Raw genomic sequence first — 26886 nt, 5'->3', positions numbered from 1 at the left:
GAAATTCACACCCCCAGCTCTGACAAATGAGACCCCACTCTTCTATTCATTTACCCTTGTGAAATAATTTCACCCACTTTTTAACAAAATACTGCTCCACCGCAAGACCCCAGTGGTCAGGGAAGAAGATTTTCCATGAAAAACGTTGGCTACGGATCAAACCATTTACATAAAGCATTTACATCGACAAAGAGAAAAATAAGGTTCCCATTTGCTTCATCGTGCGCGTGCAACCCAACCTCCCCTACCAAACATCTTTTTGTTTTTATTGGTCAATACCTGTGAGAGTGAGAGGTGTTACCCGGATCCTTATATAAGGAAGTGTTATTCTCATTCGTAGTCTTCGCCAAGAACAGAAACCAGCAGCACTCTAAACTCTTTCATTGACTACCAAAATAGATCTTCCTTCTTCTTGTCCTCCTTCTCCTCCATTCTGAACTCCTTCAATAATGACTACCAAAACAGATCTTTCTTCTTCTTCTTCTTCATTTCCTAAATTGACATACGATGTGTTCCTCAGTTTCAGAGGTAAAGATACCCGCACAAATTTCACAGACCATCTCTATACCGCTCTCAAACAGAAAGGAATAAACACATTTAGAGATGATGAAGAACTTGAGAGAGGGGAATCAATTGGTCCAAATCTCTTGAAAGCAATTAAAGAATCAAGATATGTTATTGTGGTTTTTTCCCAAAATTACGCCGATTCTTCGTGGTGTTTGGATGAGCTTGCAAAAGTCGCTGAATGTGAGAGAGCCACAGGACAAACAGTCCTCCCTGTGTTCTACCATGTTGATCCATCTGAGGTACGAAGACAAACAGGGGAGCACTTTGAGAAAGCATTTGAGAAGCATCAAAAGCGGTATGAAGCGGAACCAGACAAAGTAAAGAGGTGGAAAGACGCTCTTGCTAAAGTAGGCAATCTCTCTGGATGGCATCTGCAAAATGGGTAAGCCAACTCATTTAGCGTTGAACTTTTTTTTTTTTTTTTGATTCATATACATTAAACTGCACATCACATAGGTTAAGAAACTATGTTCATGCATCTTTGAATTTAGATTCAGGAAAATTCCATGTACCAATATATCAAGTAGATTAAATTTTTAAAAGTTTAAACATAAGTCTTATTGGCTTAATTAATACTGATAATAAGAAAAATTGGTAATATTCAAAATACTGACCAGGAAAAAAAAAGTTTATCCAACCAGGACAACATTTATGTTAACATAATATTTGACTTGTTAATCTCTAACATCAAAAACGCTAAAAAAAAAAAAAAAAAAATCAACACGATTTTCCTTGTCAACCACGCGCTGCACGGTCTAGGATTTTGAGGAGTTCCTCTTGTTGGTACTCCGACGTCAGCGCTGACGCTAGTCTTGCTAATGTTGTGATGCTGCCGGATAGGTGATTGTTGTTCTATTTCAGATCAAAAAAAAAAAAAAAAAAAAAAATTTCTTGTCATAGGCTTTTTAGTTTTTAGTATTGTTTTGCTTGGAGGGTTGACAGTGGTGGTCGACGTCGACGTCTCGTTTTGAAGCAACTATGAGGCAAGGTAGGTCGTGGTACCTGTCCCATTATGTCCCATCCATTGATCTGTCGACATCTGTCAGCTTACTTAACCAGAGTCAACTCTGTCAGCCAAAAACAAAATTCGCATTACCCTTAATTTATTATCTCAGAACCATTTCTCAAAAAAAGAAAAAAAAAGAAAAAATCTCAGAACCCTGCAAAATTGTTTCTCAGAACCCAGAAAAGCTGTGAGATTGTGAGGATCCAATATTATCTTTGAGATTTTGTTTCCTTTTGCAAAAGATTCATGATTTTCTCTTCCCCTGCAAAACTGTTTATCATAACCCAGAAAACCCCGCAATCTAGATCCAAACAAAACCAGGTTTTGACTATTTGAAATGGATTATGGATCTCACACCCAATCGAAAGCAAAGGCATCTAAATCAAAATATTGGGCTCTCCAATTCTATCCAAGCACACATCTTATTTACTCTGTCCATTCTCTACTAATCTAATCTTGGCCTGAAACGATCTACCATCAGCCGAAACCCACTTCTCAATCTAATTAAAACCTAATCCACTCTTGATATTTCTTAGTTGCCCGCCCAGTTATGGTCACGTCAGGCAGCCATGGAAGCAGTCATTTTGAGCTCCTTCATTGCGAGTCACCGATTTAGTTGTAAAGTTGTAAAACAAAATGGTCTTGATTCCTAACCTGCGGATATGGATCTAATGAAGGGAAGACAAGAAGTCAAGAAGACCACTTGACAATACAAAATCAATATGAGTTTGGCCTCTAAAAGTGGAGAGGAGAGGAGGAAGAAGGATAGTCGCGCACTCACGCAAATATTTTTCTCTTTTCAAAGAAACTTTAATTTTTCTTTTCAAAAAAAAAAAAAACTTTAATTTTTAGTAGAATTTTAATAAGCATAGAAAACTTAACAGAGTTAGTCTTCCGTTAAGTAGGAGTACACATGTCAAAATATTAGGCAGGTGACAGAATAGGGATAGGCAATTTGGGGACAGGTGATTTCCTTCCGGAGCTGGGGGGACCCAAATTCAGTTGGGTTTGGGTCTGTATTGTATACATAGCTAGGTTTTGTTGGTGTCTCTTGGGTGGTGGCGTCTAGGTGGTGCAATGGTGGTGTTCCTTGTTCTGTGGCGGTGATGGATGCGCTCGCGGTGTGCGTGTTGGGCCTTGTGTTAGGATTTTCCTATGGGCCATATTAGGTTGTTGCCTTTTTTTTTTTTTTCTCCCCTTCTAGTAAATCCCTTCTAATTTTTGGGAGGAGTTAGTAGCTTTCGAGCCCGCGTATGCATTTTATTTGTGTACTTTTTTTTCCTAGTTAGGTGACGGTCTGTTTGATAGAGTTTGTCTAGTCTATCCTAACAGAAGTTCTTCTATGAGTCTTGTTAGAACAGTTGTCTTAAGTGTTCTCGTTTGCTTTTCACCAAGCCGAGATCAAACTCTAGGATAACCTGACCTAGCCTAGGTCGGCACTAGACACGATTGGACAAGGTTGCCATTATGCACAAAACCCTAGACTTGGGGCTTTCTTTTGTTCCTTATTCTCTCACAAACTATATCCAATATGTCCTCCAATATGCATACTGCTTCTTCATGTTAATTCTTCTTCTCCATTAATGTTTGTCGATGCAAGGAGAGAGATAAAATTTTAATTTTAGATAAGGGTAGCATGGAGATTAAACTTTTACAAAAATTAGGACAGGTTGACAACTCGACATATAAAATGTAGAGGCATGACTTTAAATAGAAGCATTCACGAAGAAAAAGAGTACTGACGGCATTATAGAATATTACAGTATCTTTATCTATTTGTTCTTTTACCCCTTATACGTACACACAAGATACATAAGATGATTGTTTATGACTTTCCAGGTCTGAAGCCAAAATTATTCAACAAATTGTAGAAAAGATTTTCACTGAGTTGAATAAAATAATCTGCACATCTGAGGGCTTAGTTGGGATGGGTTCTCACCTGAGTGAACTGTTTTCCTACTTAGACATTGGGTGTCTCGACGATGTTCGTATCATAGGGATTTGTGGGATGGGTGGTATCGGGAAAACTACTATTGCACAAGTGGTTTTTGATAGGCTAAAAACTCAGTTTGAAGGTCATAGCTTTCTTGCGGATGTTAAAGATCATAGTACAATTAAATTACAAGAGCAACTTCTCTTGAACTTGCTGAATAGTAATGTCAGTGTACAGAACACTAAAATGGGAACAAACATAATTAAGCATAGACTATCTACTAAGAGGGTGCTTATTGTTCTTGACGATGTGGATCCATATAAACAATTGGAACTACTGTGTCATCGTACTTGGTTTGGTCCAGGGAGTAGAGTCATCATAACATCCAGAAATGAACACCTGATCAGTGCATTTGGAGCAGACAAAGTATACAAGGTGAATGCATTAACTGATCCTGAAGCTTTGGAGCTCTTTAGTTTGAAAGCCTTCAAGGATAACGAGGGTGGAGAAGATTTTCTCAAGCTATCCAAGGAATTTTTGAAATATGCTGATGGCCTTCCATTAGCTATTGAAGTTTTGGGATCGTCTGTTCGTGGTAGAAGTGTAGAGTTATGGTCAAGTGCATTGGAGAGACTTAAAAAACATCCTCCGAAAGGGATTATTGATGTTATTGATGTTCATAATGATTGGACGGTGAGAAACAACTGAGAAATACCATTGAACCCAAAGAATGCATGAGTGGAAGAGCCCACTTCTTGTTCAACAGTGAAATGGTAATCCAGTGACATTTCTTGCAATCTTGTCATCATGCACATTAGAGTTCACTGCAAAACAGCAAAAAAGGCAAAGCAAACTCAGTAATTCAGTAAAGTAGCTGCTGCTACAATCTGCATGACTTTTATTATTGCAATAATGATGTAACAGAGAATTAGTTCAACTGTTGGTAAGTGTAGGTTGGAAAGTGACTAGGAGACTAGAGGACTGTAGGAATTGAGGTCCACCATTAAGATTGCACATGCTTCTGTTCTGCCTAGTTTAGAAAGAAGAACAATTCCATGAAAGACAGATATACCCCTTACAATGTTCTGCAATCTCCATGCCCACAAATTGCTAATGTGGAAATGCGCATTGTTTGTTTGAAGAAACGTGCTTCTAAGTTCTACCAAACTACTTGGCCCTTACTGAGTTATATTGAAAGAGACAGTCGTGTTTTTTATCCGTGTATTTTAGTCGGATAACAAGCCGGTCCCTGTGTTTAACAATGTTTGGCTACTTCACCAAATTTTTAGAATGAGATAAACGTCGAAGTTAAAGAAAATGGCAAGATTAATTAACCATGCATGTGAGAAGCACGCCCATTTCCATTTTTTTACACCACTAAACACAGGACCAAACATGCAATCTTCCCATAAAAAAAAGTTACTCGAATCAGTCGAATGTAATTGTCATTTGTGCTTCCAACAAGATAGTTCAGTATTAACTCCGAATTTCACCCCCATATAGTTTCTTTTCTTTTCTTCCTGATAAGGGGTATTGTGGTCCATCCAACTCTTCAGCCACAATGCTCTTACATTAATTATCATTAACAAACCTCTTTTATAGCTGCTTTACAATAATGACTGGTGATTCCTGTTTAGTTTCATAACTGCCTTATCTAATTGTCCTAAATGCACCCAAATGAATTAGACCACCTAGAGGAGATTATTATTTATGGGTATGGGTAGTGTCATCCAGCTAAACCAGACCACCCCATCTGTGACCATTGAAAACTGACCACACCAACAAACACATATTCAAAGAGGCCTCTATCAGAGAGACACAAAGGCCCATAAGTTTCTCTAAGATGCGCCTATATTTGCAATCATTAGAGGTAGTGCAAAGGAATTATTTTCCTTTCTCTACATATATTTTAGCATGGAATTCGTTGGCTCGAATAGCTCAATAGGGTGCCATTGGGCTCAATTCGCCCTAGGAGCGTAGAGAGTTTTTGTGACAGTAATCAAGGTGCCATTTGGCAAGAGGAATTTGGGTGGCAAGAGGAATTTGGGCAATTCCATGTCCTTGAACTAAACTTGATGACCCAGCCATTATAGTCACGGAGGAATGTGTAGGCAATATCTCTAAGAATGATTGTCTATGGCAGTGAATGGTGTGCGTAGTCTCACTATCCGCAAGACTCTGAAGTTCTCTAGGATTCATTCCTCAAAAGCTCAGAATTGAAATGTAGTCATAATGAAAAGGACTCGAAATTTTATTCATAAGCCAACGATATACATCATTGTTTCTTTGACCAAAAGAAAATCTAATCCGAAACTAAGAACACGTTTTTGGATATCGCGTGTTTCTTTAAAGGAGATAATAATGATCGTTGTCACGCCCCGAATTTTGAATAACCAATTTAAATCCGAAACATGAATAATAACAACTACAATTACCATTCTGAATTTTTTTCTCAGAACAAACACACCTCACATCACTCAATATTACAACATTTTAATCCTCAAGTTACTTATTACAGTACACTCTCACCAATTAAAAATCGTAAAGCTCACAATGAGCATAACAAACCTCACAATAATGTTGTAACTCAAATACCACTACTCTAAACAGCCTGAACACCGCCCTGGTTCTCCTGACCTGCAGCATTATCCGCTACACCGTTTGAATAGTGTACCGGGATTGCAACAACACAAAATCCGGTAAGCTTTTGACAGCCCGTATAAGTAAATTTAAAGATTGCACAATTTAAGTTAATAAATATAAACACACAAGGTAACTCCAAAATATCCTCAAATATAAAGGAATGAATACTCTCAAGACTCTCTTTTAAAACTCATACTTATGAGACACAAGTAACCACAAGGTTACCCTCATAAGACCACTCATTTTTGGCAGACAGACTAGAGCTCTAACTGATCGCAACCACCTGTGATGCCCCAAAAATTTGTATTTATTTTTCAGAATCTAAATTGTGGTTATTGGACGGTTTCGTGGCTCGTGGACGGAGCGGAAGTGTTCCGGACGAATATTTAGTCGAATATTTTGGTTTTAGGGGGGTCAAAAAGGTTGACTTTTATTCGTTGGGATTCTCGGAAAACTTCCTTCATGAAAGTCGTAGAGCGCGTCGATACGAGTTCGTAGACATGCGGAACGCGAGAATCGGAGTTCGTATGAAAAAGTTATGAGCAATTGAAAATTGGGAAAATTATATAAATATAAGAAAATTTGGGAAATTTGCAAAGAAGGACAGAATTTCCAGAACTCCAGAAATTCCCCCCCATTTCACTCCCGAGCCCAGTTTCGCCCAGCCGACTTCGCCGGCTTCGTTCTCCGCCGTCCGGCCACCATAGGCCGATATTCTTGTCCCTATCTCTTCGTCTCTGTCCCAACTTCATCTCCGTGAAGTTTCACGGTGTGGGTAGACTTGTGCACAACGCTACAAGGCCGAGAAGTTGCACGGGGAGCAACAAATCGCCCAAATTCAGGGCTCACCTTTGTCCGGCCATATCTTCTTCCACAGGCCTCCAATCGAGTTGATTCCAAAAGGGATTTTGCTCGACTGGAGCTCGATTACAACTTTGTAGAAGACATCGAGGGGAAATAACCAACGTGGTAGCCGCTACAAGTCGAAGAATATGGTGCAGTCGAGCTGGAAATCACCTCCTTTCCACACCGTTGTTCTCCCTCATACGGCCACCTTTTTCCGTGATTCTTGAGGGTATTCTGCACTTCTGAGGATGTAGATCATTTCTCCTAAAGTGGGTTGCAACGATTCGATCTGAGGTGATCAAATTGTGGAGCTTTTGAAACTAGGGTTTTTCGAATCCTTCGATTGCGAGGTAAAATTCTACTTTTTGGCTCATAATGTGATTATGGTGTATTTATGAAAGTTTCAATTGGAGTAAAGATGAAGAACTTTCATGTTGGAAGTTTTGTCAAATTTTGACTTTGGGTAGGCGGCGGCACCGCCACTGTGGTGGTGTTTTCCGGCGGCTTCCGGCCACCTCAGGGACAGTTTCTGTTCCTGATTTCGATCTACTCGTCGATATGAGCGTTTCGATATATAGTTTGTAATTTTTGGAAATCGTATGAGCATGTTATGAATTTTCAAAATTATAGGATTCTCGGTTCGATTGATTTTCAATCCGTGAGGATCCGGACATCCGATCGACTTGTAGTTTTGATATGTTGATCGTTTAAGTATTCCGGAGACCTCGGATGGTCTCGGATGAAGTTTCACCTTGATTGGCGTCACTTTCGGATTTTTAGTGTGTTTCCGGAGTTTCGGAATTAAATGGTTTTTGTTAATTCGTGTACTGAATCGGGGTTGTACTTGCTTTAGGTGATTGGCAGTACATCCGGTATTTTATCTTGACTGTTAGAGAAGACGCAGCGGGATTTTAAAGTGAGTAAATCTCACAAGGTTCATTTACGAACCGAATTATTTAATTGTTGGAATTGTTGTGATAATTGTAAATCGTTTTCAAATTTAATGCTTTGTTTGAAATAATATGAACTCGATCGACTACGGTTCATAGGGCTACGGCTCCCAGGTAAAAAATTGAATTTCTTGGTTTTAAAATGTGTGAACTATAGTTGGTATTAGTGGTCATTCCTGCGTGAATGACTACGTATATATATATATATATATATATATATATATATATATATATTTACGTGGAATATATATATGTTGATGGCATGACGTGGTGATATGCGTATGATTTGTGAATTATTTGGATTATTATTCTGAGCATTTACTCTTTTCGGAAATGCAATATATCATGTGATTGATTGATATGATTGTGTTAAAGAGTATCTTGGGTTGAGTGTAACATTTTGGGTCATGTGGACTTTTAAATGTTCGGTCTGAGGACCTTTTGTCACATTGGTGATCGAGGCACATATATTGTATACTTGAACCTCGGCCGAGGTGTCAGGTTACAATTCAGTTAGAGCTCTAGTCTGTCTGCCAAATGTACGGCTTGGGGGATAACTTCGTATTATCGTGCTCTTGGGTACATTGTACTGCTTGGGAGATAACTTTGTGTTACCGTGCCCTTGAGTACACATTTTTAAAAGAGAGTTTCAAGTGGTTTCTTTCTTTTGTTGTCCAAGAGGGACTTGATTTTCATATTATGGGTGACTTGAGATAATATGAATTATATTGTTTGATTTAATTGATTGGTTTAATTGTAATCTCCTGAACTAAAATTCGACGTAGGGATTACTATAATTTGAATTGGGTGACTTTGGTGATCTCCTGAACTAAACTTTCGATGCAGGGATTACTAATTGTTACCTAGTGTGATTATATGTTTGGTTGTGTTTGTGGAGTTAAATGTTGTTGCTTTAATTTATCTCACGAGTTGAGAAATTATAAGCATGAGTGACGTGAGTCATTTTAATTGAGTTTACTCATACGGGCTTAAAAAGCTTACCGGGTTTGTTTTGTTCATTCCCAGTGCACTATTCTATGGTGTAGGGGTTATTGTGCAGGTTAGAATATCGATTAATCGTCATCAAAGCTGAGGTGTACGTTCGGTAGCGTGGACGTGGATGAGTACTCTTAGTTTTAAGTCTTTCGCTGTGTAGTGAGTTGTGGTGGGTGTGTTTACTTATTGAATTGTCATTCAGTTTAATTTGTAAACTATCTGTAATGTAATATGTGACTCTAAAGAACGAGTCGGTATTGACATTGTAAGCTCAGTTTATTTGTTGCTTGATTTAAATGAAAAATTTTCTAAGTGTCTTCTTGTGATTGTTGTTCTCGCGTTTCGGATTTGAATTTATTTATTTAAAATTCGGGGCGTGACACCACCAGCCCGGCGCGAGAGCGTGGTTCGCGATTATAATGCTATTAGTAACCACCAGCCCGGTACAAGAGCGTGGTTCACTGATAGTATGTCATGGTCACACTCGAGACCTATTGATCTCCACATATCAAAACAATTTATTGTTTCTCAAACAATAAAACTCAATACCTTTCTCACTATATCTTTCTCGAAAAGTAAACATTTAAACAATAATAGCAACACAATCATGCATATTGTTTTTCTCAACACAATCCATCAACAAATATATATATCATGTGTGTGTGTGTGTTGGTGGGGTGGTAAGGCTCTGAACTCTCATTTGGGAGGTCAGGAGTTCGAGCCCCACTATGGGTGGGTTGGGGTGGGGTTTAAAAAAAAAAAAAAAAAATATATATATATATATATATATATATATATATATATATATATATATATATATATATATATATATACAGTCCGGCTACACTAAGGATGTCCTTAGTTTTTCTTAAGTACGAATTTCCAGTTTTCACCCACTTTCCGATCAAATTGTCACATCTTAACCGTTCAGTTTTTAGGTCCTAATGTATAGATCACCTCTGCAAAATTTCAGCCAAATTGGTGATCATTAAGACATCCAAAACTGCAAATTACAACAATGTAAACGAACGGTTCCGGTTCGACAGATTCGGTTCGTTCGTGTAAATTGCAGTTTTGGACGCCTTAACGATCACCAAATTGGCTGAAATTTTGCAGAGGTGATCCATACATTAGGACCTAAAAACTGAACGGTTAAGATGTGAAAATGTGATCGGAAAGTGGGTGAAAACAGTAAATCCGTTCCATAAGAAAAACTAAAGACATCCTTACCTGAGAAAAATCCTATATATATATATATATATATATATATACAGACATTCACACAGGAATGCCTATTATTACCAAATCAATTTGAATTACTAAATGCGGTTCGTAAATGAACCATGTGCGATTTACTCACCTTTAATCCCGCTGCGTCTTCTTAACAGCTCAGAATACGATTCACAATCGTCCACCAACTCAAACCGTTAATCACCTAATCAGATACGATCTTAACTTAGCAAATCATTCATAAACCACACATATACGGCAATCCAACGGTCGGATTCTAAATTAATGATGATCCAACGGTCAAATCGAAATTAAATGATGATCCAAAGGTCAGATCCACACGGATCGCCCTTAGGATCATCTTCCAAAATTATCACGAAGATCCGACGGTCAGATCTTCCTGAATCGTTCTTACAAACATCTCCACAGATTTATACAAAAATCCGACGGTCGGATTCTCACGAATCACCTTCCAAAACACTATTTCACAATTATACGAAGATCCAACGGTTGGATCTTCGCTCATGACCACACAAAGTCATCGGGACAGTCATACGATCAACATATCAAAATTTGAAGTAAAACCGATGGTCAGATCTTCGCAGATCGTAAACCGAAGATAAACGTAAAAACGTTAAATAGTAACGTCAAAACGTAAATCCACTATTTATCAACTTTTTCTAAAATGACCTTCTAATATATCAAAACGCTCGTATGGATGCATAGATCATCGTCCAGATAATATAAACTCAAAATATGGTCCGAGGCGCCGCCACATGCGGAGGTCAGACGGCGGTCAACGCCGGCCAACCACCTCAGATGCAAAAGTTGTCAACTACAAACTTCTTCAAAATAAAGAATTGAACAACTTTAATACCTGACTTTTTCTGAGACAAGGTCTAGATCATCCTAGATTGAGCTTGGAAGTTGGATTAATCTCAGCCCTCTGAACAGATTCCAGATTGAATCAGAGCCGTCAAAAACTTCAAACCTTGATCTATCGCTCTACACTCCAAATCGTCATGCAAGGAGGATATGAGGATGATCAGGAGGAGGAGGACAACCCAAAACCGAGAGGATCGGCCCGTGCAACGCCGAAATAGGGGAACTCCGGCCGGGTCGGGTTTCGCACGGCTTGGGCTTCTTCAATCCGGGCCTGGGGGCATCGGATCTGCAAAGCGACGACAGTAGGCGGCTGGGCGTGGAGCGGCGATCATGGGGGAGCCCGGGTCAGGGGCCGGAGAGGGGAGAAATCCCCGGGTCGGGTCGGAAGAGACCCGACGGGTCTGAGGGGCCGAAGAAGAGAGAGAACGGAGAGAACTGGGGGGCAAAACCCAAAAATGGGAAATTTTCGGATTTAAGAATAAATCCGGAATTTTTCTATATTTATAGAAAATTCCAAACTTTCAATCGTCAATAACTTTCTCATACGAACTCCGATTTTCGCGTTCCACATATGTATGAACTTGTATCGACGAGCTCTACAACTTTTATGAAGGATGTTTTCCCAAATTCCCTACGTACAAAAAGTTAATTTTCACAACCCCCTAAATAACGTTCGTTTCGAAAAATAAAATTGCTCGAACTAATTCCACAACTTCTCCAAGCTTCGTATTCGCTCCCACTACCGTGAAATCATTTCTAAAAATCCACGGAATTTAATTTAGATTTTTCGGGGTATTACAATCGTGTAATAAAAATACTAGGTGAGGGTGTGAAAATGGATGTACATGTTCTTATGGGCAAATCTTTGATAACTCTATTTGGAACAAAATTGTGGATGCATGATTTGATACAACAAATGGGTCCGGAAGTTGTTCGTCAAAAATACCCTGAAAAGCCTGAAAAACATAGCAGGTTGTGGATTCCCAATGAAATCATCCGTGTACTTGATCGGAGTAAGGTAATGAAACACCGGAGTCTGAAACTCATTTATTGTTTTATTTATTTATTATGGTCTCTCTTGTGCGATAACTAGTTCTTTGCTCTTTGTTATTAGGCGACGAGTGTAGTTCAAAGCATATTCCTCCAATGTCCAACAAAAGACGATGTTGTTCACTCAATTGATATTGCCTTCTCGAAGATGGACAGATTGAGATTGCTCAAGATTTGGAATGTGAAGTTTTCCGGAAACATCACATATCTTTCTAATGAATTGCAATATCTGGAATGGCATTATTGTCCTTTGAATTCTTTCCCGTCAGACTTTCAACCGGATAAACTTGTTGAAGTTCGCATGTTATTTAGCCGCATCAAACAACTATGGAAGGGAAAAAAGGTAAGATCACAATTAATTGAATGCATGTTCATAAAGCTGATAGTTTAGATTGTAGTCTCATTTATTAGGAAAGATGAAGTAGCTTTTTTGAATTACATAACTATATATATAAGGTCCTTGGTCGTCCACAGTTACACACATCCATAAAAATTTATTTGGCATTCTCATACTAAGATTGGACATTACTCTCACGTCAACCTTTTTGTAATTCTACTAATTTCTGTAATTTGGAATCACAAAGGAATGTGTAATAACTGTTTGACGCGGAAACCAGTTGGCCTGCAAACTGTCTCTTTTGCTGCTGTGATTGCGCGGGCGTGCCAGCACCGTGGGGTGCAGTCGTCGGGGGAGTCCCTTGACCTGACTTCTTCTTCAAGCGTTGTGGACGAGGAGAGCACCAACCTCGTCACAAGGCTCTTTTCTCTGCCTTCCGAGAAAGGACTTCTTGCCTTACGGATAAGGGCTTTGGTTGTGATCTCTTCGCGACACCGAATCGATACTTAGTATTGTAGATTAAGCAGAGCAATCACTGGGAAGTTTGGAGAAAGCACAGGGTTTGCTAAAGCGTGACTTTAGCTTCGCGGGGTTGCGAGGGCCTTACCCTTGCTTCGCTGGTAATATCGGTGGCAGTAGCACTAGCAGTCGGCTCTTGGAGAGACTAGGACTGGAAGTACGGTCGCCGGGTTTCAACGAGGTTGAAGGTTTGCTCCTGAGAGGCTTGATAATCCGAGGGATTGATTGATTTGAGAGTTGTGTTTGTTGTGTCGTCTTTAGCCTCTATATATAGGCTGCTTGTAGATTCTCCTTCCTAATAGGAATGAAATACTATATTTTAGGCCACAGTTATTAGCTTTTGAATCAAATCAAAACTCTTAATAGTTTTGATATCTATTCGTAGACAATAATTAATAATTATCCTCTGTCACCGCTGGAATATAGGCAAGGTTTCTTGCCTCTGAGAACAATTTCTGGGCAAGCACGTCTTCCATATATATATTAATATATCTTTGCGAGGACTTCAAACTGCTCGCATCCATGAACCCCTAATTGCATGGGAAGTATGATTGTTTGCTTAATATCGGCAGTGAAGGATGTCCACCATGCAAAGGAGTACGTCCTTCCTTAATTGGCCCACCACTGAGCAATCATATATACATGATATATATTAATTCCTTTGATTCCTTAGTCAATAAGAGCTCCTGGCCTCCTGCTTTCATGTCCCCCTTAATTGCATGGGAATCTAGATTCCTTCCTCAATCTTCCTAATTGATAAAGCCATGACACCAAGACTCCTTGCTGATCTTTTGCCAACTATGTCCATTAGAATCCTAGCCAAACATAATCATGAGGCCATCTTTAATGCAAAGATCTTTCCATACGCTCTGTCTTCGTAACCAAGTAAACCACTATTAATTATCAAATATCTTGATTATTGATAGTAAACCGATAAGATCACGATTTGCCTTAAGATTACTTGGTCTTCAAGTAGGCTTTACTTAGCCTCTAAACAATATATTCCGAGCTTTATCGAAAATAAATCGCTTGGGCCACGGATATTGGCCCGGATTTATTCGAGTCTCCCTTGTCGGGAAAAAATGTTATTTTGGGTTCAAACATTGCCCCCCAGACCTCGAAGTCAAAGTTCCCCGTCTTGACTGAAGAGATATTGAGTCAGCACTAATCTTGCAACAGAGTCGCTTTAAAAGCCACTTGCATTGGCTTAATTGATAATTGATAATTCAACAGACCTCAATTGCTAGGTCGTGAAACTTGAATAACATTAAGTCACCTTGACGTGCAGTAAGATAGCTCATAATCAAAGTGGCACATTAACTGATTGATAATCATGTGATGACCATGAATACCTGGCACTTTGATCACAGATGATATTGACTATCTCTGATGAATTTTCAACTTTCGAGAAATATGTTATGTCTAAAAATAGAGGCCACAGATACTGGCCTTGTTGGATAGATACTCATCTTGTGTGCCTCTGCTTTGACCACAACATCCACAACTTTGAGCCCAGGAGGACATGATGACACCAAGCATTGGTGTAGGCATAATAGGCTCATGAAGCGAGTTATGTGTAGGAGTTCCACTTAATTTCTTCTCAAGGTTGTGAAGAAAATAATAAATGCTTGCCTTGAAAACTTGCATCTCTGACAGCTTTGAAACTTGAATATGACAAAAAGGCCACATGTACTGGCCTTGAATATTGGAGACCAAACTCATGTAATCTGGATCAGTTCCAGTCTCATATAATATGAAGGCAACTAGCTATGCTCCCTCAGTGTTAGGAGACATATATTTCAATCTTGTAATGCTAAGGCCCTCAACCATGCATAGTCATCACCAGCAGTCCAGCATATGCAGAGATTAAATCGAGCTATCATCCGGTCTGGCCATACTTGCCCATAACGTGCAGCAGCCTCAGACTAGGCCACTTATTAGCTTATGTATAATGTACCAGAGCAAAACTAGGCTTTGCCAATATATATGCAAGTGAAAAGCCACAAGTTGGCTCTGCAACTCTGAAACTTGCAAGAGGGTTAGAGCTACGCAGCGTCCTTCTCTGCAAATCAATGTATACTGCCACTATAATTGGCATTAAATCATCTCACAAAGTAAAATCTTTGTAAAATTTCATGGCCACAAGTATTGGCCTGGGTGATACTAAGACACTCAAACAAGTCTTAATTAAAATCATGCCACAGAATTTTGAAATCCCTTCCCCATATATACATACACAAGTGTATAATATTCGAATATATATATTTCCAGGAATTTAAAATCACAGCAACCATGATTGAAGAACATGACCTGTCTTCGTCCAAGCAGGATTTCGTGTTGGCCCCCAGTCCACAGTCTTGTGCACATCATTGCATATTCCCCAGACTTTTAGGAATGCCAATAACAGAGACCAGAGCATCATATATTCCTCTCGTACAGGCCCTCTGTCCATATGGTGGCCCCCGGTTTTGACGTCTGGGATGAAGCATGTCAACTGTAGGTGCTAGTGCAGGACATCAAAATTGAGTGTGCACACGGTGTGAGCTAAGCAAATATTGAGACTCTGTTCTTCGCACTTGGCCATTTAGAATTGGTATTCTTGTGTAATCTCTCAGGGACACACTAATATGAGGATTAATAGTTCTGTCCCCCAAGTCTGCACATGTCATCTTTGTCGAAGGTTTCTCTCAGGCATTCCACCAAACACCTTGTGGGCATATTTTATGTTCTCAGATTTTTGACGAGAGCTCAACAGAATAGCCCACATAAGATCAATTTATCAACAAAGAGTTCAATCAATCACAATTTCCTGGGGATTGGGCTTGATTCTTCACAGCGGCAGTGGGAGATGATTATGGATTGGAGATGGATTTCCAGGAATTCGATTTTTTCCTCTTCTCGCCGGCGGAAGAACTTGTTCCCTGAATCTTCTTGAGCGTCAAAAGCCGGTTTTACCTTGACGTCTGCCACAGTGGCTGGCATGCTGCCCATTGAAGGCCACTCGCTGGCCTTTAGAGCGACTTCGCCTCAGCGCGTGCACATCTTGTTGGAAGAAGTTCTGGCGCAGCGCCTCGCTGGACCAAGTGCACTCAGCGAGCTCTGCTTCTTGTGATAATGTTCCTTGCGAGCGTTTGCTTCACCTGATCAGTGCTCGCTAGAAAAGCATTCGCGAAGTGTTCCTCGCGAGCGTTCATTGACGTACTTATGGCCTCGTGGACGTTCGCTGACTGTCACACGAACATTACTACTGTTGGCCTCCTTCGCGAGCACTCGCTTCGCGGCCATTTTTATCTGTTCGCGCTTACTACTTCAAAATTGCACAAGCTTGGTGGAGATTCACCCGTCTCTTGGATTTCTGAACAAACTTGTTAATTTGAATATGAAATATTGCAAGTCCATTGAGAGCCTTCCACCTTTCGTTGCCTTGGAATGCCTTCAAATATTGAGGCTTTCACTCTGCTCAGGATTGAAGAAGTTTCCAGAAATTGAAGGAGATATGAAAAGCTTGCTGGAGCTTCATTTGGATGGGACCAGCATTAAGGAATTGCCTCCATCAATTGAACGCTTGACTGGTCTTACCATGTTGAATCTAACAGACTGTAAAAACCTTTTGCATCTTCCCAATACCATTGGGTGCTTGACATCTTTGAAAAGTCTCTTTCTAGTTGATTGCTCCAAAATTGATGAGATTCCTGAGAATCTGAATGGTATGAAATGTCTGGAGATTCTTGCAATTGGTGGAACTTCCGTAAGGGAGTTATCTTTCATTGTAGGCATGAAGAATCTACAGTATCTATTCTGCGGAGGATGTAAATGTCTAGTTTCAGAATCATACAAAGCTCTGGCTTCGTTATCGAATTTGAGAGAGCTAGACTTGAGTTATTGCAATCTGATGGATGGAGCAATTCTCAATGATTTTAGCAGCCTAATCTCCTTAAGACGGTTATTTTTAAGTGGTAATCGCTTTGTACTGTTACCTGAAAGTATCTATCAACTCTCAAAGCTCGAGATTCTGGACTTGAGTAACTGCAGACAGCTTCAATTACTGCCCAAGAAGCTTCCGTATAGTCTTCAAGAAGTGTATGCACATGATTGTACTTCACTGAAGGATTACCCAAATCAAATCAAAGTATTGGAATCACGGGAGTCGGGAGTGACTATTGTCAATTCCCTCAATTCTTCAGCACTTGGAGTCTCACCAAGTCCCCTATCGATTGGTGTTGCAAGAACTGAGACGGAATTAATGAACCTGTCTGTGACACATGAGCATACAGAGGGGAAACAAGTTGATAAAGTGCCAGTGACAAATCCAACGTTTCTAGACCAAGTAGGATCTCTCTCTCACAACAAAAACGGAGCATATATCTATAACTCTATCCTTTTTCTCATACTACTAGTTAACTATTGTTAGTATAAAATATTGTTGGCATTCCAAAACTACTCTACTAGCCGTGTAAGGTATAAGAGCGAGTAATTGTTTTAACGGAAGTATGGTGTGGTTGCTTTGCTCTCTGATCATGAATTCATACGTGTTGAAGAATTGGTGGCTTTTGCAATTTTAGCATGCAAGATTGTTTAATTGTATTGAGGAGAAAATGCTGTCAAAAGAACAAAGTCATGCACGGGTCTTCTTCACGTTCATGTGCAGCCCAGGATAAGTTGTTTAATTATGATGGTGAAGTATGATTAATTAATCAAATGCAAGTATGGTTCCCACGGCTTGCTGTGAAGACATAAGAAAAGACTAGCATGTGGGAGACATGCTTTTTAAGCATGAAAGATTGTTTAATTAATTTGTGGTGAGCAGGTTGTCAAAAGACCAAAAGCAGAAGAATATTGCAGGTTCACGTGTGGTCTTTCTCGTCACTGTTGTGCACTTCCATCTCCTTCACATGACCATTCCTTCTGTTGAAAACCAAAAAGAAAAGGGAGTTGCATCTGGGTTTTCAGTTTTTTTTCTATTTCTCTCCTTCGTGGAGAACATGCTATGAAAGAGAAAAGGAAGAACATGACAACGTGATTTTCCATTTCTTCTTATGGAAACATTGCTGTCAAAGAAGAAAGTAGGAAGCAACTACATCTGGTTGCCGGCCATCTCGTCTTGCCCACTCAATGCAATCATGAAATCCTTGCTGTCCGAAGTGGAAGTGGGAAGCTAGTGTCGATTCACCTCGTGGTCTTCTTCAACCAAGCTAAAGGATTCTTAGTAATCTCTTCCTTGTATAAATATACGGGTTCTGTGCTTCTGCTGTGTATTGAAATGATGTTGAGTTTCAATCCTTTGATTGTAAAAGAGTCAGACTCTTTGTAGCTCTGTTTTGTTCCATGTTGAAAACAGTTTGTGAGTCTGTCCAGTAAGGATTGCAGCAGTAATTGCAATTCCAGAGTTAAATGTGTAATCTGTTTTGATTAGTGAATCTTTGGGTTCTCAAGAGTTAGAGCCCCGCAGTGTTTTTGATCTCAATTGAGATTTTCACTGCGTGACCAATGTTGTTGTGTTATGCAAATTCTCTGTTCTTGAATATGTTGAGTTGTAATTGGTCTTATATTCTGGAGCTTGTACCATCCTTGTATTAACAATTGGTATCAGAGCGGGTTCTAAAGAGTTTTAGTTGATCCGTGATCAAGGATGGAACATCAACGTGACAGAGCCTCTAGCTCCATTAATTGTCCACCTTTGTTTGATGGAGACGATTACTCACAATGGAAGATTATGATGAGGGCGTTTCTCTACTCTCAAGATGAAAATATGTGGAATATAGTGGAGATTGGTTGGGAACATCCAACCAAGGTAGAAGACTCCAAGAAAGAAGAAGTGAGTTCTGCAAGAATTCCTAAGCCTAGAAAGGAATGGACAAAGGAGGAGGTTTGTGACAGAAATTGTGATTTCAAGGCACGAAATTCATTATTCACAGCTCTGTCCAAGAAGGAGAGAATGAGAATCAGCCACTGTGACACTGCCAAACAAGCATGGGATCTTCTCCAAGTCACCTATGAAGGTAATAAAAAGGTTAGAGGGCAGAAACTTCAACAACTAGTTTTGGAATTTGAGAATATGTCAATGGCTGAAGATGAATCAATCGACGACTTTCATGCTCGGCTTCTCAATGTAACTAGTCAATGTCGAAGCTTGGATGATCCAGTTGAGGAGCACCGAATTGTCAAGAAGTTTCTTAGATCTCTTCCTCCAAAATTCCAGGCCAAACAGATTGCCATTGAGGAGGCTCAGGATCTAGATATCTACTCTCTTGATGAACTTGTGGGAAATCTCAAAACTTTTGAGATGAGATTCAAACCGGATAAAAAGGTAAAAGATGTTGCTTTCTCTTCCGTTAAAAATAAAGATGATGTTATCAATAATTCTGTGGATTTAGCTTTATTAACAAAAGAGTTCAAAGATTTTCTGAAATATAAAAACTCTTCTGGAAATAATTCAAGAAACTTTTCTGACTCAAAAAGAGGTCAAATATTTGATAATCGTTTTGACAAAAATTCAAAATTTGCTCAAAAGAAAAGTTTTCCTGACAAACCTAAATGTTATGAATGTGGTGGAATTGGACATATTCCTGCTAACTGTGGTAACAGGATATGTAATTCACGTGGTGACAAAGCTTTAAAATTCACATGGAGTGATAGTGATGAAGGATCTCAATCGGATTCTGAAGAGGTAAATCTTGCTCTTACTTCTTCCCTTAATATTGATTTATCTGATGATTCTGATTTAGATGATGATGCTCTTGATGAAGAAACTAATGAAAAGTGTAAGCAATTGTATAATGCTTCAAAGTTCTTCAAAAAAATTACAAACTTGAAGAAGAAGTAAAGTCTTTAAGAGTGGAAAAAGAAAAACTTGAGCCAAATTTTGAAAATACTTTAAGAGAATGGGAAAAAGAAAGTTCTAACCTTGTTGATAAGATTAAAGTTTTGCATGATGAAATCAAGTCTCAAGATTGGGACAAAGAGCATGATGATCTTATTAACAAAATTAAGATATTGCAGGTTGAAGTCAAGGCTCAGTCTACTCTAAATGTTTCACTAACCTATGAAAATGAGAAATTGCAGGATGAGCTATTTAAAGTCAAGGAAAGCTTCAACAAGTTCTCCATTGGGTCTGAAAAGGTTTCTAAGATGATTGGCTTTGGTAAAGCTCATAGCAACAAAGAAGGTTTAGGGTATGAAGGTGGAACTTGCAAGCCTTTGACCTTTGTAAGAGGTGTGGAATGTGAAAAGTCAATGGGCCACTCTCAAACTTCAAATGACCACGATTCTGCTCCCAAGTTGCCCAAAAGATTAGAACTGAATTTGAATTCTCAAACCAATCAGAGAGTTGCTCAGGTAAGTTCTGACAAACACAGGTATATTCACAACTCCATAAAGTTCATTCCCACTTGTCATTATTGTGGAAAATTGGGACACATACGTCCTAGATGTAATATACTTCGCAGGGTCACTCAAAGTCAAAGGAAAGCATCAAAAATTAGCCCAACTGCATCGCTGCAAGCTGAGCTGAAAAAGCATCTGAAGTTTATTAAAAGGATTGCAGAGCGTATTGCAATCCCCAAAGAACAGGATTTGAAGCAGAAACAAATTTGGATTAAAAAAAGGTTCTAATAATTGTCTTTCTGCTCATATGGATAATCTTGATAACATGTTTGACCTTGCTTTTGTTCCTATTAAACACAAATTGGCTGATTCGGTTACTAAGTCCTTAGACACAGCTCGATTTGAATAACTTAGAAGCGACATTGGTGGGTGCTCTAAGTATTGATACTTTCACTTCACTTGATCCATTCTGCATGGATTCATATTGTATGATCTCATTGTAGTATAAGTGCATTGCTCTTTTTATTTTTGCATTTTTTATTTTTCTGGTTTTTGGAGAATCAGGATTGCATGTGTGGTTTGTATCCCGAAGTGTCTAAACAGATTCACTTGAACTTAGATTGACAAGGTTTCTACTCCTTTCCTTAAATATGAGTTTAAATATGAGTGTAATGAGATGATTTACATGCTTTGAATTTGTTCTTGCATCACTGTGTAATCTCGAACATGATCAACATATATTCTCTATTACTTCGTATGATCACATGCACACATACTTCTTGTGGTGGTAAGTAATATTCTTGGTTGACTTGTTCTTTGTCCACACATACGAAGTTGTTAAAATGTTATTATTGCTCCTCGCTAAAAAGGTACAATACTTTGGAGCATGGCCATGCTATTCCCAAAGTAAACAGGCCTTGGTTGTGACGAACGATATGAGGATTGGGAAGAAAAGGGAATGGTTTGGCCACCCCGGTGGAATGTAAAACTATTGACTCGAGTTGATATGTCCTTTGGGATGTCCTTGTTACATCTAGTACCCCAAAGTCATCTGACTTGGGAGCTGCTGGCATAAAACTCATTACATGAGTCTTAGTTTTCTTGTGAAAAACTATATGTTGTGTGAAAAGGCAAAAGAAAAAATTAAAAATTGTGCCCACACGGTGTTATAAGGAGAAATATCTATCGAATATGTTGGTCTATTTCTCTTCTTATGTGTGTTCTGATTTCAAGGATTCTAAGATTGTTACACACTCCACCCTGAGCTATGTTCACTTACACAACAAAGGTACAGAATGGTCGATCATATTCCAGCTTACCTTGTGGTTGTCAAATATGGTTTACTCATGTGACCTTATCTTGTTGCATTTTGTAACTGAAAATCGGTAAATTTGGGACTACCCATCTATTTATAGCGTATTAATAGTTACTGTGTAAAAAAATTAACTTGATCCACTGTCAATTCGACATCAAAAAAAGTGGTCAACTCTTTATACACGTATACTTCCCTAAGGGGAGCTATATCAGGAGTAGATAAATTTTTTAAAAAATTTACATTAGTTTATATAGCTCATACCCATGAGAGTGAGACCTGATAGATCAAAAAAATAAATTGCGAAGGACTGGTTATGAGCATATTGTTTTTATGTGGTATTTAAAGTTTAGAGTTGATATAGTATATCGAGACCTAAACGACGACAAAAATAGTTGAAATTTTCACCATAACCATATCTTCTTATTACGATACCATCCAATAGCCAATTTCGATAAATTATATTTCCTCCACCATGTTGCTCTTGGAAGGTATAATTTTGTAATACACCTAATAAACAAGTTGGACCACATTACTAGGCATATAAGGATTTTGTGCAATCTAAATATTTGTAACTGCAAATCAGTAAAATTTGGGATTATCCATCTGTTTGTAGCGTATTAATAGTTACTGTGTAAAAAAATTAACCCGAGCCGCCATTAATTCGACATCAAACAAAGCGGTCAACTCTTTATACACTTATACTTCCCTAGCTAAGGGGAGCTATACCAAGATGAGATAAACTTTTAGAAATTTTTACATTAGTTTATATAGCCCATACTCACGAGAGTATGAGAGCTGACAAATCAAAAAAATAAATTGCAAAGAACCGATTATGAGCATTTAGTTTTATGTGATATCTAGGGTTTAGAGTTGACCCAGTAGATTGAGACCCAAACGATGACAAAAATAACTGCAATTTTCACCTTAATCATATCTTCTTATCATGATAACATCCATCGGTCGATTTTAATAAATTATATTTCCTCCACAATGGTTCTCATGAAAAGTATAATTTTGTAATATACCTAATAAACAATGGCATATGAGGATTTTACTGACACCCGAACTATTTATTACGATTTTTAGAAGTTTTGGAATTTTAAAAATTATTTATGTATGATACTCTCAAAAGTCAAAACCATATAAATTATTTATTAGAAAATAATTTTCAAAAAATGTGATATGGACCGTCTGCTGTGCACATTTTGATCTGAACCGTTCATAGAAATTATGTATAGAGGGCTGTAAATACCAAGATGGCCTTTCAAACGTTATTTGGGGGGTAAAGCTCAAATTTTAATATTTCGCGCTGATTTCGGCGCTTCGCTCAAACTTTAATATTTTGCCAAATTTTGCGCGAAATTTTTTTGGACAATTGGTACTTTGATTATAAACAAATTTTTGCGATAAAATATCCTTTTCTCGCGTCACCGTTTCAAGCAAACCCTTCCCAATTCTCATCTACCTCCAATCTGCAACTCCACCGTCTCCGTCGAACATCTCCACCTTGTAAATCTTGATCATCGATCAAGGCTGTTTTGTTGCAATTGTAGCCGAAGCCGGCGAATCAGAAGAAGCCCTTGATCTCAGACCAATTTAGACTCGATCCTTCAATGTCCAGTACTACGCGGTATGTATTAGTTTTGGTGAATTATGTTGGGTATTTATGGGATTCGGGTTTTGGTTATGTTTGATTATTATTTGGTTTTGATGCTCTTCTTGAAATCTCATGTTTGGTTGCTGGGAAATTGAAGCAGGCCAAGAAGAGAGAAGAAAATGCAGTGAACCCTTTTTTATTGTTAGTTTGAGTTTATTATGCAAGTCTCTTGGTTTTACTGTTATTTCTTATATATGTTGCTTGAAGATTATTAGTTTGCTTATTGAGTTGGTAGTGCCATAGGAATTTTAGATTGCCGTGCTGATGAGTTTAGGAATTGACAGGAGAGGAATACCAGATTTGAAAATTCGTGGAGTTTTTTTTTTTTTTTGGTTAATTAATTAGGGTTTGTTGCTGGAATGCAATCTTTAGCGAATGTTTTTGGTATTCTGGTGTATTGGAATGTTTCTTCTGAAATGAGAAACTGGCTTGTTGAATCTTTTTTTTTTTTTTTGGGTCAACTGCTTGTTGAATCTTGTTTAGTTACAAACTGGAGACAAGCTGTTAAAATATATTCAATTTGCACTCAACTTAAAACAAATTCCAGATTTTATGCAAGTTTTTAAATCTATTGGTTGGCTTTTTTTATTTTATTTTATTTTATTTTTAAATGTAACTTCTTCTAGTTGGTGATATTGGGGCTATTTTTTCTTCTTCTTCTAGAAGGTCTCAGGTTTTCTGGAAATGGAGAAGCAGAGAAGGATAATTCTAATATAGTCATGCAATTCCATATTATGTGGAGTTCTTCTCATCGTAAATGCAATGAAGGTGAATATATATTTTGTAGTTTCATTTATATTGATCTACCATGATAATGATTACATGTCCTTTATGAAACATGTTTCAGATTAGAAAGAACCAAACATCTTTAGCTTCATGTGGTACCCTCTGATTATAGAGATGAATTTTATCAGGTAATCGATCATGATCCCACTTAGTCATATTTTGTGATTTTACTAAGGATATGAATTATCGATAATGACTTGGAGCGAATTTGTAGCATTCTTTTGAGACATGTACCTTCCTGCCCAGTGAAGGATATGTTAGTGTTCTAGTTCTAAAGATCACGAGCGTAAGAGGTGTTAAGTTTGGTGCTCTATAGGTGTTTCTGAATGGGAAGTGTTTAGCTTTATTAATCCCTGAATTCTAGCGACGAAATTGTTTGTGTTTGGTTTGACTCAGACGATACTAACTAGACCTCTGTGTGACTTAATTGATTGTTAGGTTTTGAATAATTGTTTGTGATACATCCATATGAGAGATGTGTGCAGCAGAGTTGGCTAAGGTTTTGAAAGAGCATTGGGTGACCAAGGTTCGATCCTTGGTGTCGTTGTTGGTTTGTTTTTAAAAGAAAAGACTACCACATACATTCAGTCTTATTGATTTAGACATTTAATTACATTACAAAAAAAAAAAAAAAAAAAAAGGGAACTACACTATACTAAGCCAAGTCACCAGCTCCGGATGGGTTGAGGCTGAGCTCAAGAGAAACGTGAGAGCCACCGTTGTAGCCGCCTGAGCCACCGGAATAGTAGCCATAGCCGCTACCTCCCTCGGAAGTAGTCTTCAGGCCACCAAGGACGTCCTCACCGTGCATGGGAAACAAAGGAAGAGTTTCAATCTCCTGGTGATCTTCTCCTCGTTGTTCCATGGAAGTTTGTTCTTCATTCCTGCCAAAGAAAGTAGTACTAGTACTAGTAGTGAAGGGTGAGGAGAAATACGGGTCAACACTGCAGTCGACCCATGGCCCAAAATTGAGATCAATGGATCCACCAGCACCAGTAGAACTAGTGGACCCAAAATTGATGTCAATGGATCCACCAGCTGGCCCAAAATTGATGTCGATGGATCCACCAGCACCAGTAGGACTAGTGGACCCAAAATTAATATCAATGGATCCACCAGTACCAGTGGAACTAGTTCCCATGGGCACTTGAGCAGCCTGATTGCACCTCTTCATCTGCTTCTCTCGAGCCCTGACGTTCTGGAACCAAAAGTAAATGTTCTTGCCCTCAACCTGTCCATACTGGTTCAGCTGGAGACAGATCTCGTGAATGTGCTCTGTAGTTGGGCACTTAACTCCCTTGTCGTAGTAAAGATCCTTGAGGATTCTTATTTGATCTGGAGTAGGAATCCACCTGGTACGGCGAAGCTTCGCCAGAAATCCGTGTTGGCACTACTCCCGGCTGCTTGGTTGTTTCCTACATCCTCGATTTGTTGCTGGGTTTGTAGCTCCATTAGTTGCAGAGTTCGTGGTTCCATGGTGATGAGTTGAGAGGAAGTGTAAATTGAAGAACGAAGTTGTTGAGTGTTTGTGGGAGATTGACCTTAGAAGGATTAAGGTTGATGAAGGGGTGTTGGAGATCTGAAAGTTCAGAGAAAAGAAGAGATTGAATCTACCAGATGGAAGAGAAGATCGGGAGGAGAAGGATTGAAATTGATGAAGAAAGGATTTGAGTTTCGAGAGGAAGGCTGAAGAGTTTGAGAGAGAATGGCTGGGGAAAATTTCTTTTCTTTGGTGTGAACAGTTTTTCTCCAGAATGCACCTATTTATAGAACAAGGTGAGCAGATCTCCACCGTTGGATGGACGATCTCTGAGATTCAAACTACGCGTTGGATTAAAGTCGCCCAAAAACACGGAAAAGTTGTTGGCGCGTGGAGAGCGTGTAGGGGACCGAGCGAATCTCGAGACGCTGTGGCAGACAGCTTTCGTCGAAAGGGATCTGCTTTCCGTAAATCACGGAAGCGACGTGTCGTGGCACGTGGAGTGTACCGACAGTTTGTTTTTATTCTATCGCTTATGATAGAATAAATAAAAGGAGTTGCATGGAGAATAACGAGTGCAGCTGGTGCTCTAGTGGTGGAAGAGTAAAGCTCTTGTACAAGAGGTCAGAGGTTCGAACCTTGCCTCCCCCTTTATTTTATTTATGTCGCCTATGACATAATAAATATAACGCGTGTGCAGGCGGATTTCGAACTTGGCTCCCCAGAAGCAGGTTTTCTCTTGCCATACTTTTTGTTATTCAATTGGTACAAGTTTGGTTATATAAAGAGATGAATGGTTATAATGATTTCTTGAACATTTCGCATTTGTTTTTTAATATTTCAATGCTATCCCTTATATCAAGTGATCAATGAATTCTCATATCAATGTTTTCTTGTATGTCTATATTTGAGATATTCATAGGAGGTCCAAAATTCCCTCTGGTACTGCATTGCTCAGACTTGTTTGGTTTACAATACCGAACCTAAGCTTGAGCTCAACTATTCTGAAGTAAGCTTTAAATTTGTCAATGACAAATGATTACTGAGAAAAGTGTTGTTAATAGAGAAAGACAAATATATATAATCACATTTGTCCACCTACACTTGCGCATGCAATCAAGCAGAATGTGTAAGTAGATCACTTATGTGCTGGAAGAACTAACATCACCTAAAAATCTGGACTTTAAGTGGGTTAATTTATTCTATTTGATGTGCTACTGTAACGTCCCATAGCTCAATTTACCCGTTTACTAGTCATTTGGACGGTAAATGACCTTTACTTTCACTTTTACTGTCGTTTCAGTACTTTTAGTGACCCTAAAAAGTTGACTTTTCATTCGGGTCAAAATTTGAAGAAACTTTC

General features: G+C 38.8%; 4 protein-coding genes across 4 annotated transcripts; all 4 read left to right on the top strand.

Moving 5' to 3' along the window:
• Nucleotides 1-351: 351 nt before the first annotated feature.
• On the top strand, nucleotides 352-4971 carry LOC133742345 (disease resistance protein RUN1-like). Its single transcript, XM_062170013.1, has 2 exons — nucleotides 352-949; nucleotides 3413-4971. The coding sequence occupies exons 1-2, from the start codon at nucleotides 450-452 to the stop codon at nucleotides 4212-4214; spliced, it is 1302 nt and encodes a 433-aa protein (XP_062025997.1). The 5' UTR covers nucleotides 352-449; the 3' UTR covers nucleotides 4215-4971.
• A 4698-nt stretch (nucleotides 4972-9669) lies between these two features.
• On the top strand, nucleotides 9670-12497 carry LOC133742797 (disease resistance protein RPV1-like). The gene is made up of 3 exons (XM_062170473.1): nucleotides 9670-9673; nucleotides 11878-12074; nucleotides 12171-12497. The coding sequence occupies exons 1-3, from the start codon at nucleotides 9670-9672 to the stop codon at nucleotides 12495-12497; spliced, it is 528 nt and encodes a 175-aa protein (XP_062026457.1).
• A 2757-nt stretch (nucleotides 12498-15254) lies between these two features.
• LOC133742795 (TMV resistance protein N-like) lies at nucleotides 15255-17502 on the top strand. The gene is made up of 2 exons (XM_062170472.1): nucleotides 15255-15321; nucleotides 16091-17502. The coding sequence occupies exons 1-2, from the start codon at nucleotides 15255-15257 to the stop codon at nucleotides 17371-17373; spliced, it is 1350 nt and encodes a 449-aa protein (XP_062026456.1). The 3' UTR covers nucleotides 17374-17502.
• A 1089-nt stretch (nucleotides 17503-18591) lies between these two features.
• Nucleotides 18592-19785, top strand: LOC133742794 (uncharacterized). Its single transcript, XM_062170471.1, has one exon. It carries the CDS (start codon nucleotides 18592-18594, stop codon nucleotides 19783-19785), a length of 1194 nt encoding a protein of 397 aa, XP_062026455.1.
• Nucleotides 19786-26886: the final 7101 nt, after the last annotated feature.

This window comes from Rosa rugosa, chromosome 4, assembly GCF_958449725.1.
Source record: "Rosa rugosa chromosome 4, drRosRugo1.1, whole genome shotgun sequence".
Taxonomy (NCBI): domain Eukaryota; kingdom Viridiplantae; phylum Streptophyta; class Magnoliopsida; order Rosales; family Rosaceae; genus Rosa; species Rosa rugosa.
Note: the sequence above shows the minus strand (reverse complement) of the source record. Positions and strands in the feature narration are given on the sequence as shown.